Source organism: Culex quinquefasciatus, chromosome 2 (genome assembly GCF_015732765.1).
Source record: "Culex quinquefasciatus strain JHB chromosome 2, VPISU_Cqui_1.0_pri_paternal, whole genome shotgun sequence".
Lineage (NCBI taxonomy): Eukaryota > Metazoa > Arthropoda > Insecta > Diptera > Culicidae > Culex > Culex quinquefasciatus.
In genome coordinates, this window is record NC_051862.1 from 90,474,225 (window position 1) to 90,487,123 (window position 12,899).

Consider the following 12,899-nt stretch of genomic DNA (forward strand, 5'->3'; position numbering starts at 1 on the left):
TGATGCTGGTTATCTATATTATTGATTTACTTTGCACAATCTACACAGCAGCTGCTAGTTGTAGTAGTAGCAGTAATGCGACTAAGCTGACGTCAAATCAGGTTTTACTTTTCCTCATTTTCCGCGTCCAGCATGGCCTTGAACGAGAACGGCTGGAAGGGCAGACCCAAGCCTTCGTAGAACTTGCTCATGAACTCCACCCTGAAAAAAATCGCAAATTGTAATTCGTCCACCAAAATCAGATTAAAAGTTGAGCATATCTTACCAGTGCAAACGCAGGGTGTGCAGGAAGGCCGAAAGTCCTTCCATGCCGACCAGAATGGCCAGGGTTAGGGCCGCCCAAGCCCAGAACACCAGGTACAGCATGATGGCTCCCGTGTAGCTGTCCGACTTGAGTCCCATGGTGAGGACCATGTTGTACAGCACCTCGGAAAGCTCTGTGAAATTAGGATCGAGTTATTAAAGAATTTTTCAGGATAAATTTTGAGTTGAACTTACGAGCATGAGCAAGCGACAGAGCCCACAAACGAAGGTACGAGGCGGTGTGAGAGATCGTACTCAGGATGTACTCAATACAGTGGATCGCCTGGTGGATGAAGATCTCGCTCATCGGTTCGTCATCGTGGCCGCCGTGACCACCGGATGGCGCTACGTGCTCGCCGGGAGCTGGCTTCTTGCGAGTTGCCATGATGTACAGGGGCTTGGCCAGCAGCAACCACGGGATACATAGCAGTCCCAAGAAGATGAAGATGGTTTGGACAGATTCCTGGCTCTCGAACATGTACTCCTTGCAGGTTTCCAGTGGTTCTTGATTTTTGAACAGCATCATGTTGATGAACAGAATCAGGACCGATGGGGCACAACCCGGCTTCAGGTGATCCTCCTCGGTGACGGCCGTGTACATGATCCACTTGAAGAACATCATGAAGCACATGTACGCGAACAGCAGCACCAAGAACAACAGCTGAGGCAAGAAGTCGAGCAGCAGGTTGATCGGACGCTTGAAGTGCAAGTTGTTGACGACGCTCATGCAAACGCCGAAGATCATGTGAATCACACCGAAGATAATCGACAACTTCATCTTGAAAGAGTTCAAGAAGATGATCTTGTTGGTAGCCAACATCCATGCCGGGTCCAAACCATACCAGTAGACAGTTTCAGAGTAGTCCTCACCAGGATTCAACTGCAACTCCTTGTTCTCCATGATCGTCGACGTGTTGTAGTTGATAGACCACGAAGATCCAAAGATATTCATCGTCTTGGAGAACACGTCGTTGTACACAAATCCAGTGTACATCGAGAAGAAGCCCATCAACAGGATAATGTAACGACCACCAAAGAACAGTTGCCAGATTTCGTCCTTGTTTCTGCTCAAAGACTTCTCGTAAAGCACCATCCAAAGTCCAAGCAAGAACAGAATAACTCCATGGCCCAAATCTCCAAACATAATAGCGAACAAGAACGGGAACGTAATGATGGTATACAAAGCCGGGTTAGCCTCACGGTACGACGCAATACCGTACGACTCGATCAAGTTCTGGAAACCCTGCGTAAACTTATTACACCGATTAAACGTCGGCGGAGTCTCCGTCGTCGAAATGACGTTCAAGAACGACGGAACCGTGCTGCCAACCGCGGAAGTCCCATTAATCAACGCCTGCTTCACGTCCTGCAGATTCTCCGTCGGGACCCAAGCCTCGCCAAACAGGCACTTCTTCGATACGTCCACGCTGAACATGTTCATCGTGTGGTAGATCGCCTTGATCTTCTTCACGATGATTTCCCACTTGGGCACCTCCTTGGCCACGCTCATCAGGACGCGCTGGCGCTGGTCCTTGGTTTGGTTGATGACCATGTTGAGGTCCTCGATGCGGGTGCGGACTCCCGCCAGCATCTCATCCCGCTCGGAGTACTCGTTCGGGCACGGGTACAGCGAGGCATGGTAGCTGGAAGCAGGACAAAAGAAAGGAATATTTATATTGATAATACTTTGCTTGTCTTATTCTTCGTTTATTATAATTTTTTGGCAATGCATGAAAAAACGTGGGTTATTTGAAGAAATTCAGCCTAAAGCAGGATTTTTACTATAGGTCTTCGTTATCGAAATACTATAATTTGACGATAGCTCAAGTATGTTTCAAAATTTATGTCACCCTACCCCCTTTTAAATCAGCCCGAAAAATAAGGGTTAAATATTTTTCAAAAAACTTCAAAATTTCAATGGATATCGAAATTTATTCAACTGAAAACAATTTCGTCAATGCTTTTTCAAAAATCTAAACCAAGTGGTTGCAAAACAGATAGACTGGTGTAAAATGCCAATTCAATAGGCCGACATTGTGAGAATATCTCATGTTTTTTCATGAAATGTTTTTGACAAATATCGTTTTTGAGCGAGCAAAATAAAAATATCCAAAATATATGCCTTCTCGTTTGTAATCATAGTATCGTAGTAGAATATGATACAGTGAATTTTCACTGTGATATAATTTTCACAATGTACCGTATGTTTAGAAAATGCCCAAATTTTAAAATTTTTAATTTGCAATAAAGGTATGAAATGACGGAATATTTTGTATAGATTTTGTTTGTATAGCAATTCCAGCTCAAATCAAAAATTTTCCTGGTACTTTTGTTCCCGACCCTCTCCGATTTCAATGAAACTTTTTTGACATGTTATCCTAGGCTTATATAAGCCATTTTTGGAGCCAATTGCACTCGAAAATGATATTTAAGATTGGCTGTAAGTTATGTTAATATTGTCGTATTTCGTTATTTAAAAATTACTGTACCTCGAAGCCGTTGCATCGTAAAAAGTGATCAAAGACAAACTTGTAGGAAATTGAACGGGCTTTCTGAAAAAAATACTCTGAAAGAAAAATAAACGCCACTTCTATGAGATTTTTGTATTTGCATTTGTAAAAAAAATAAATTATATTACCATTTTCGGTGTTTAATCAATTTTTTACCCAAGGTACCATAGAATTTTACTCAAATTATTCATAACACAAGAATTTTTATTGTATTATAATTTTTAGTGCTAAAGACTTAAACTTTTAATAAAAAACAGTATTTTGTGAATATTTTAATAATGTACACGAAACATGAAAATCAGTGAAAAACTCTAAGAAATTTGGCATCGTCAGATTTAGTTTGAGTGCTTTGGTTAGGGTATTCGGTAACCATTTAAATCAGGCCTGCTCAACCTTTTCGGCTCAATTGTCACTTTTTTGATCGTCAAAATTACAATTGTTATTTTTTTTATGGTTTCCTTGATGGAATCGGTTCTCAGATGACCAGTAAACATAACTTTGATAAAAGTTTGAAAAAATATGTCCGCGGGCCGGATGGATCTTTGACGTAAAATGTAGATACACGGCGTGTTTTCTGGGCAACCTTAAGGAGAAAAAATAGTCATCGCTACTTTCAAAAGTGTCTTATAGGAAATTTTCTAAGCTTTCCAATGCTTCTAAGAGCGAAATGTTTCATCGGGAAATTTCTGAGATATCTCTATTTTAAGTTATTTGTTTTAAAATCCTTAATCATTTATTGGAAACTTTTAAATAACAGTTCAGGAAACATGTCAAATGATGTGTTTCATGTGTCATTTACTCATCAAAATGTGCAAAATAAGACAAGAAACAACTTTGTAGAAGGATGCAAACCGCTAAACATTTTGAAAATGAAGTTTTAACCGAATTTTTGAGTATGTGGGATTTATTCAGAAATTAAAATCATAAAACCGCATTCAAATATTATTTTCACAAGAACAAATAGATTATTACATAATTGTTGTGTACAAATAACACCGGTCTGCTCTGATTCAGCTTGGAATTAGCTGCTACAACCGAATTTTTTTACAGGTTTGAGATTGATAGGGTATTACAAGATTTTTATGAATAAATATCATATTTCCTTAATCAAGCATTAACCAGTTGCATAGATACAAAACATGTTTAATACTCGAAATTAAACTGCAAACTACTGTTGCAAGCTTTAGGAAAATTTCTTTTCATTAGTATGAAATGATTGTTTTAGTTTTTTTGTATTAATTGTTCAAGGATTTACCAATATTTTAGAAGTTTATTAGACTCTCATCTTTAAAAAAATTCTTGATTTTTGTTCAAATAGTTTCGAAAGAAAGTTTCTGTTTGTTTTTTTTTTTTGTTAAAATAATATTTAAAAAAAGTTTGTGGCGGTGTTTTCAGCATTCTGAATTGGAAGACTCGAGTTTTATTGCTACTTTTAAGTGCATTTTCAACAGAAAACATTTTATAAAATTTTATCTTAATTTTATACTCATGAAAATATGACTTTTGAAGCATGCAACAGTAATATGTAGTACATTTTCGATTTTAAATCATATTTGTTGTATTTATGTTCATGGTTAATATTTGCTTAAAAAAATACCAAATTTATTCATTAAAATTCAAAAATACCACTAACAATCACAAACCTGCCAAAGTTTCGGTTGAACAAGCTAAATCAGAGCAGACACATGATATTTGTACACAAAAAATATGAAATAATCTAATAAATCTTGTAAAAAATATATATTTACACTGTTTTATGATTTTAATTTCTGAATAAATCACACAAATTCAAAAATTCGGTTAAAACATAATTTTCAAAATGTTTAGCGGTTTGCAACCTTCTTCAAAGTTGTTTCTTGTCTTATTCTACACATTTTGATGAGTAAATGACACAAGAAACACATCATTTGATAAGTTTTCTGAACTGGTAGTATTAAATTTCCAATAAATAATAAAGGAATTTAAAACCAAAAAACTTAAAATAGAGATATCTCAGAAATTTCCCGATGAAACATTTCGCTCTTAGAAGCATTGGAAAGCTGAGAAAATTTCCTATAAGACACATTTGAAAGTAGCGATGACTATTTTTTTCCTGAAAAGTTTGTTCTAGAAAACACGCCGTGAGATAAAAACGACCTGTATAAATATTTTTTCAAACTTTTGGAAATGTTATGTTCACTGGTCATCTGAGAGCCGATTCCATCAAAGAAACCATGAAAAAATGAACAATTGTAATTTTGACGATCAAAAATGTGGAATTTGAGCCGAAAAGGTTGGGCAGGCCTGATTTAAATATATACCTAAAAAAATAAATATACGGTGAAAATCTATACAGCATTACGCGTCGTTTGAAACTCGAATAGCAAATTATGATAAAAATAATATTTAAATAAAACTTAATTTTGTGAAAAAATTTATCCAAGAGACCTGAAATCGTATAAATCGACGACGGGTAACGAATTTTTGGAAAAATAATTTAGTTTTTATTTTCGAAAATTTTAATGTTTTCGCACAATTTACTATAACTTGGCTTGGAACGTTTCTAATTATTTGGGTAAAAAAACCTCCATGACCATCTTTAGCCCTTTAAAAATATTGAGTATTTTCTTTCATATGGAATGAATGTATAAATGCATGCCAATTTATTTTTTTATGATATTAGACCGTTGCACACATTTTCTTAAATGCATGTCCTCAGACTCTGATCACAGTCGATGCCAGTAAAATTTTATTTTAAAAATCCAAAAGAAAAAAGCAATCCACTTTAACGACCCTGGGTCTTTTGTGGTCTCTGTTGCAAGTTTCTGCTCATTTCTAGGCGTCCGAAGGTTATGTGTGGTGAGTAGGGTGCCCAGAAAAAATGACCCCCTGCTCCACAAGCGGAAAACGGTTTTTTGGGTTATTTTAAGCATCTGTGCAAATGTTGAGCGAAATTGGATGAGATTAACCCATTGATACCCGAGCCCAAAGTTGGTGAAAAAATGTTTTTCATACAAAAATGACTTTTTTAAATCGCTACCACGTTAACGACTGCGCCACCGGACCCCATAAAATTAAAATTTCAGCTCAGGGTTTGTTGGAAGAAATGGTTGTAAAATTATACACTATTATAATTGAGATGTAATCGTTAGTTTTCTGGAAATATGAATTTCATCGATTTGTGTGTGTTGTTTCATTGCAGGTAACTGTGAACATTAAAAAGCCATTTTGTCAGCTTGGAATATCAATTAAAAAAAGTTGTAATAAAATGCACTTTAATTTGATAAAATATTTATATGTATACCCAAGGGGAGGTCACTCCCAACAATGTTCATCGATATAAAATTCGATGCCATTTAAATGCAAGCAATGCGCATCGAAATTAATGTTTACACATCTCAATTCATCTATGTAGTCCGTTGGACGTTTTTGTCTAGAAAGCCTGGGTTAGAGACCCTCCACATCCTTAAACATGGTTCTCCCACGTTCCCTCCAAGCATCATTGTCCGGTTCAACTATTACCAAGCCATGGACCCGCGGCAGCACGAGCTGGCAGTGTTTATTCATGTCATGGGTATGCGTAGTCAACGCTACCTACTGTGTCACCTCCACCCTTCTCGGTATACAGCATGGTGGCCGATGTCAACGCTACCTACTGTCATGTTTGTTGCATATTTTCGGGGCACGAAAATAGCAAAAAAAAGAACCCACATGAGTACTCTCTCAACGACATTACGTGCACAACGTACCCGTCGAATCGGAGCAAACCATTCGAGCTCGAAAAGGCAACCTGAGCGGATCAAGGTATAACCTTTCACCAACTCGCAATTCCTTTCCTGACACCATTAGCATCTATGGGGCAAAAAAAAAGGCACGCCCTGCAGTGCAGAGCGTGCCTAGTTCACTAAGGCTTCGCATATCTGACGCGCTGTGAGATCCAATCGTCGGGATGCCAGCAGGGAACGAGTACTGGGTACTCAACTGCTGGCGACGAAAGGAGGTAATTTCACAACGAACCCCTAGGGTACTGTGCTCTGAGCAACCGATGTAGAATCAATCGTCAGTGGTAGCACAGCTGTGTTGCGTTCAATGCCGTGCCCTGGTGATATGATCTCTATTAGATCATTTCTTAACACGCCGAGGGCTTCGCGTATCTGACGCACGATGAGATCATTCGTCGGGATGCCAGCAGGGAACGAGTACTAGGTACTCGACTGCTGGCGACGAAAGGAGGTCATTTCACATGCTTTGTCAAACGACGAACCCTCAGGTACTGTGCTCTGAGCAACCGATGTGGAATCAATCGTCAGTGGTAGCACAGCTGTGTTGCGTTCAATGTCGTGCCCTGGTGATATGATCACTATTAGATCATTTCTTAACACGCCGAGGGCTTCGCATATCTGACGCGCTGTGAGATCTAATCGTCGGGATGCCAGCAGGGAACGAGTACTAGGTACTCGACTGCTGGCGACGAAAGGAGGTCATTTCACATGCTTTGTCAAACGACGAACCCTCAGGTACTGTGCTCTGAGCAACCGATGTGGAATCAATCGTCAGTGGTAGCACAGCTGTGTTGCGTTCAATGTCGTGCCCTGGTGATATGATCACTATTAGATCATTTCTTAACACGCCGAGGGCTTCGCATATCTGACGCGCTGTGAGATCTAATCGTCGGGATGCCAGCAGGGAACGAGTACTAGGTACTCGACTGCTGGCGACGAAAGGAGGTCATTTCACATGCTTTGTCAAACGACGAACCCTCAGGTACTGTGCTCTGAGCAACCGATGTGGAATCAATCGTCAGTGGTAGCACAGCTGTGTTGCGTTCAATGTCGTGCCCTGGTGATATGATCACTATTAGATCATTTCTTAACACGCCGAGGGCTTCGCATATCTGACGCGCTGTGAGATCTAATCGTCGGGATGCCAGCAGGGAACGAGTACTAGGTACTCGGCTGCTGGCGACGAAAGGAGGTACATCTCACATGCTTTGTCAAACGACGAACTCTCAGGTACTGTGCTCTGAGCAACCGATGTAGAATCAATCGTCAGTGGTAGCACAGCTGTGTTGCGTTCAATGTCGTGCCCTGGTGATATGATCACTATTAGATCATTTCTTAACACGCCGAGGGCTTCGCATATCTGACGCGCTGTGAGATCTAATCGTCGGGATGCCAGCAGGGAACGAGTACTAGGTACTCGACTGCTGGCGACGAAAGGAGGTCATTTCACATGCTTTGTCAAACGACGAACCCTCAGGTACTGTGCTCTGAGCAACCGATGTGGAATCAATCGTCAGTGGTAGCACAGCTGTGTTGCGTTCAATGTCGTGCCCTGGTGATATGATCACTATTAGATCATTTCTTAACACGCCGAGGGCTTCGCATATCTGACGCGCTGTGAGATCTAATCGTCGGGATGCCAGCAGGGAACGAGTACTAGGTACTCGACTGCTGGCGACGAAAGGAGGTCATTTCACATGCTTTGTCAAACGACGAACCCTCAGGTACTGTGCTCTGAGCAACCGATGTGGAATCAATCGTCAGTGGTAGCACAGCTGTGTTGCGTTCAATGTCGTGCCCTGGTGATATGATCACTATTAGATCATTTCTTAACACGCCGAGGGCTTCGCATATCTGACGCGCTGTGAGATCCAATCGTCGGGATGCCCGTAGGGAACGAGTACTAGGTACTCGACTGCTGGCGACGAAAGGAGGTCATTTCACATGCTTTGTCAAACGACGAACCCTCAGGTACTGTGCTCTGAGCAACCGATGTGGAATCAATCGTCAGTGGTAGCACAGCTGTGTTGCGTTCAATTCCGTGCCCTGGTGCCGTGCCCTGTTGCCGTGTCCTAGTGATATGATCACTATCATATCACCTACCTCTTAACACGCCGAGGGCTTCGCATATCTGACGCGCTGTGAGATCCAATCGTCGGGATGCCAGCAGGGAACGAGTACTAGGTACTCGACTGCTGGCGACGAAAGGAGGTCATTTCACATGCTTTGTCAAACGACGAACCCTCAGGTACTGTGCTTTGAGCAACCGATGTGGAATCAATTGTCAGTGGTAGCACAGCTGTGTTGCGTTCAAAATCGACCATGAACCTGTAGTGCCTGAATGACAAACTCGTCACTCTAATGCTGCAACTACAAAGTTCACCTTACCTCTGACGTTATTACCGATGATTTGCTTCGCGTGACAGCACTGGTGTACTCATGCAGCGATAGAGTCGTAGGACTCTATCACCGGGAATCGAACCAACTGAAGCCGTACCTCTACTGCTTGGTTGAATTCGACTCGTTAGCGTTCAAATAGTACGTGCTCAGGCGTTTCCAAGCATTTGCCTCGCGTAACAGCACTGGTGTACTCATGCAGCGATAGAGTCGTAGAACTCTATCACCGGGAATCGAACCAACTGAAGCCGTACCTCTACTGCTTGGTTGAATTCGACTCGTTAGCGTTCAAATAGTACGTGCCTTAGCTTAGCATTTACGGTCTTTTCGCAGGGTAGCCATACGACTGCCTTCTGCTTTGCCATGGGTATGGTCAAACAAGAAACACTGTTTAATGGGTTGCACAGTATTGTGCGCGGATGATCAGCCGCACCGTACGTGAGTGTACGGACCACGCGAACCGGTGGTAGCGCATGTGGTATACGCGGACATAGGACGAACCTGCCGCACACGTTTGCGCTCGGTACCGCGATATAGGCTGACCAGCCAGGTATCGTTCACCCGATTGATGAGTATGTGCCGAACTTGTCGACACTGGTGCTCTCGAATGGGTGATACAAAACAACACATCACGCTCCAGAGATACGTGAAGCTTTGTAATGATCCTTCCGCAGGTTCACCTACAGAAACCTTGTTACGACTTTTACTTCCTCTAAATCATCAAGTTCGGTCAACTTCAGCGATTCAAATGTAATCCGGGAAGGACTAGCAAATGTTCACCTTCAAAGACCTCACTAAATAATCCATCGGTAGTAGCGACGGGCGGTGTGTACAAAGGGCAGGGACGTAATCAACGCTAGCTATTGACCAGCACTTACTGGGAATTCCAGGTTCATATGGACCATTTCAATCCATAATCCCGACTAAATGAGCATTTCAGTGATTTCCCGCGCCTTTCGGCGTAGGGTACACGCTGCTGCTCACATTGTAGCGCGTGCAGCCCAGAACATCTAAGGGCATCACGGATCGCTCAATCTCATTTTGCTCATCACAAGCAGATTATCAACCTCAATGAGTTGATGTATTATCAGGTCACACTACACCGCCGGTGGATGGATCGCGCACGACCGTGCGAACGGCCGACGTGCCCATCCGGCCGACGGGATCAACATCTGACTGCTGATAGCGTTCTATTTAATTTGATTGAGTCACCATGCACCACTACCCTTAATTTGGAGAAAGAGCTATTAATCTGTCTTACCTCAATAAGTTCGGACCTGGTAAGTTTTCCCGTGTTGAGTCAAATTAAGCCGCAGGCTCCACTCCTGGTGGTGCCCTTCCGTCAATTCCTTCAAGTTTCAACTTTGCAACCATACTTCCCCCGGAACCTAATTTTGGTTTCCCGGAAGCTACTGAGAGCACCATGATGTAGCGTCTCCCAATTGCTAATTGGCATAGTTTACGGTTAGAACTAGGGCGGTATCTTATCGCCTTCGATCCTCTAACTTTCGTTCTTGATTAATGAAAGCATCCATGGCAAATGCTTTCGCTTTAGTCAGTCTTACGACGGTCTACGAATTTCACCTCTCGCGCCGTAATACTAATGCCCCCAACTACTTCTGTTAATCATTACCTCTTGATCTGATTACAAACCAACGAAACGTAAGACCGAGGTCATATTCCATTATTCCATGCAAAAATATTCGCGGCCATTGATTGGCCTGCTTGAAGCACTCTAATTTGTTCAAGGTAATCTCAGCTGGGTTGGTGAAAACACTGTACCTGATAGGCAAGCGCCACCATATAGGCACCCAGTCTTATAGTCGCAACAATCCAGTGACCTACTACCATCATTAGGAGTAGCACCCGTGTTGGACAATAATAAACTTCGAACGTTTAAACCGCAACAATTTTAATATACGCTAGTGGAGCTGGAATTACCGCGGCTGCTGGCACCAGACTTGCCCTCCACTTGATCCTTACCGAAGGATGTATGCTCGGTTCATTCCAATTATAAAACATCATAAAAGAGTCTTATATTGTTATTTCTCGTCACTACCTCCCCGTGCCGGGATTGGGTAATTTACGCGCCTGCTGCCTTCCTTGGATGTGGTAGCCATTTCTCAGGCTCCCTCTCCGGAATCGAACCCTGATTCCCCGTTACCCGTTGCAACCATGGTAGTCCTCTATACTACCATCAATAGTTGATAGGGCAGATATTTGAAAGATCTGTCGCCGGTGCGAGACCATGCGATCAACAAAATTATCCAGATTTCAACTCAAGCATCACGAAGGACGATCGGTTTGACTAATAATTGCACAGGTTCCGCGAGGTCCCTGCATATTGCATGTATTAGCTCTAGATTTTCCACAGTTATCCAAGTAACTAGGTGAATGATCTTGTAAATTATAGCTGTTATACTGAGCCTTATGCGGTTTCACATTAAAACTGTTTGTACTTAGACATGCATGGCTTAACCTTTGAGACAAGCGTATACTACTGGTAGGATCAACCAGAATTCGTCAACATTATCACGTCACGCACGCTATGCGGGCATGAGGGTGGTCCGGGACCAGGCGAGGGTCCGCGCGCACCACCGTCTCATATAGTGTGTGTTGTGTGTAATGGAAATTACCTCACTCTTCCAACCTCACCACAACGCTCTTCCATCGTAAGACGTTGTTCCTCGATGTCGTATCATGCGCGCAATACAATCGTCAAAAGATTCCCATTCGTTTCGTGTGCGGCAAGCGCTGCAGAACTTGCAGCGCGCCTCCTTAAGAACACATAATACTCGCTACGATCGCCGACTAGCAGCGTGGTAGCCGTATGACGTTCATGTTAACAAAACACGGTCTCGCTCAAACATCACCTCACAGCCGAACCTCTCCCATTCCTCTTTCCGTCGTGTCGCACCACCTCTCACCATAGCCACAGCGCCAAGCGCGCGCTCGGGGTAGATACGTGCATGCATCTCCGAGTGCGCACCGCTCCTCATAACCGCGCATGACGCTCCTGGTTCGATGGTATAATTTCCATATACGCACACGACAGCCCTCATATCGACTCATGCGTCAGAGTGCACCCGACTCACCTCAATGTACCGTCCCAGCCGGGTAGTCTCAGCGGGCGTACGCTCATACGGTGGGACCGGTCTGAATTGTAGCGCGCTCTCGGTGGTAGATACGTGCATGCATCTCCGAGTGCGCACCACTCCGCAGAACCGCGTATGACGTTCCCGGTTCGATGATGTAATTTCCATATACGCGCATGAACGACCTCATCATCGAAAAATTGACACCACTCCGCAGAACCGTGTATGACGTTCCCGGTTCGATGATGTAATTTCCATATACGCTCATGAACTACCTCATCATCAAACTTGACTTCCCTATAGGTACGAGAAAGCAGTGCGTTTCACAACAGTCGACCAAAAATTGCATGGAAAAAAATGATCCGTCGACCGCGTCTATGGCAAGTCGGGGTAAATCGGGCCACCGTGCCAGCGGACATGTGGACCGATGTTGGACGAGTGTCCCCGGACCCCCCCCCCGGGAGTCCGGCCCCGCCCTCTTTCCGCCCGGAACCGATAAAGATGGCTTCCCCCGAAGGTAGGCATGCTCTGCGGGTCCTCTTTCGTGCCCGTAGACGGGGCCACCATACACGCGTACGCTAGGACGGGCAGCGGTGTGCGGTACGCGTCCTCTCTCGTGCCCGTAGACGGGGCCACCATACACGCGGACGCTATGTCGCGCGCGGGGTATGGTACGCGTCTTCGTCTTGGACGGAGACTGCCCCGGCTGGGCTTGGGGTCGGGTTCGGGTCACGCTATCTGAGCGTGACGATGCTCTCCCTCGCTCTCGTGTGCTCTCTCGAGTTCGATAACCCAAGATAAACTCCGTCTACGTAATACGGCACATCAGCTCG

At 43.6% G+C, this 12,899-nt stretch overlaps 1 protein-coding gene across 1 annotated transcript in view; it reads right to left on the bottom strand.

Annotated features, from left to right (window-relative positions):
• LOC6050543 (V-type proton ATPase 116 kDa subunit a1) overlaps positions 1 to 12,899 on the bottom strand; it is a 19,630-nt gene continuing 6,731 nt past the window's right edge. Inside the window, exons 5-7 of the mRNA XM_001867096.2 lie at positions 499 to 1,946; positions 266 to 437; positions 1 to 201 (exon numbers count right to left, since the gene is read on the bottom strand). Of these exons, the coding sequence (XP_001867131.2) occupies positions 105 to 201; positions 266 to 437; positions 499 to 1,946 (1,717 nt within the window). The 3' untranslated portion in view covers positions 1 to 104. The remainder of the gene's footprint in view (positions 202 to 265; positions 438 to 498; positions 1,947 to 12,899) is intronic.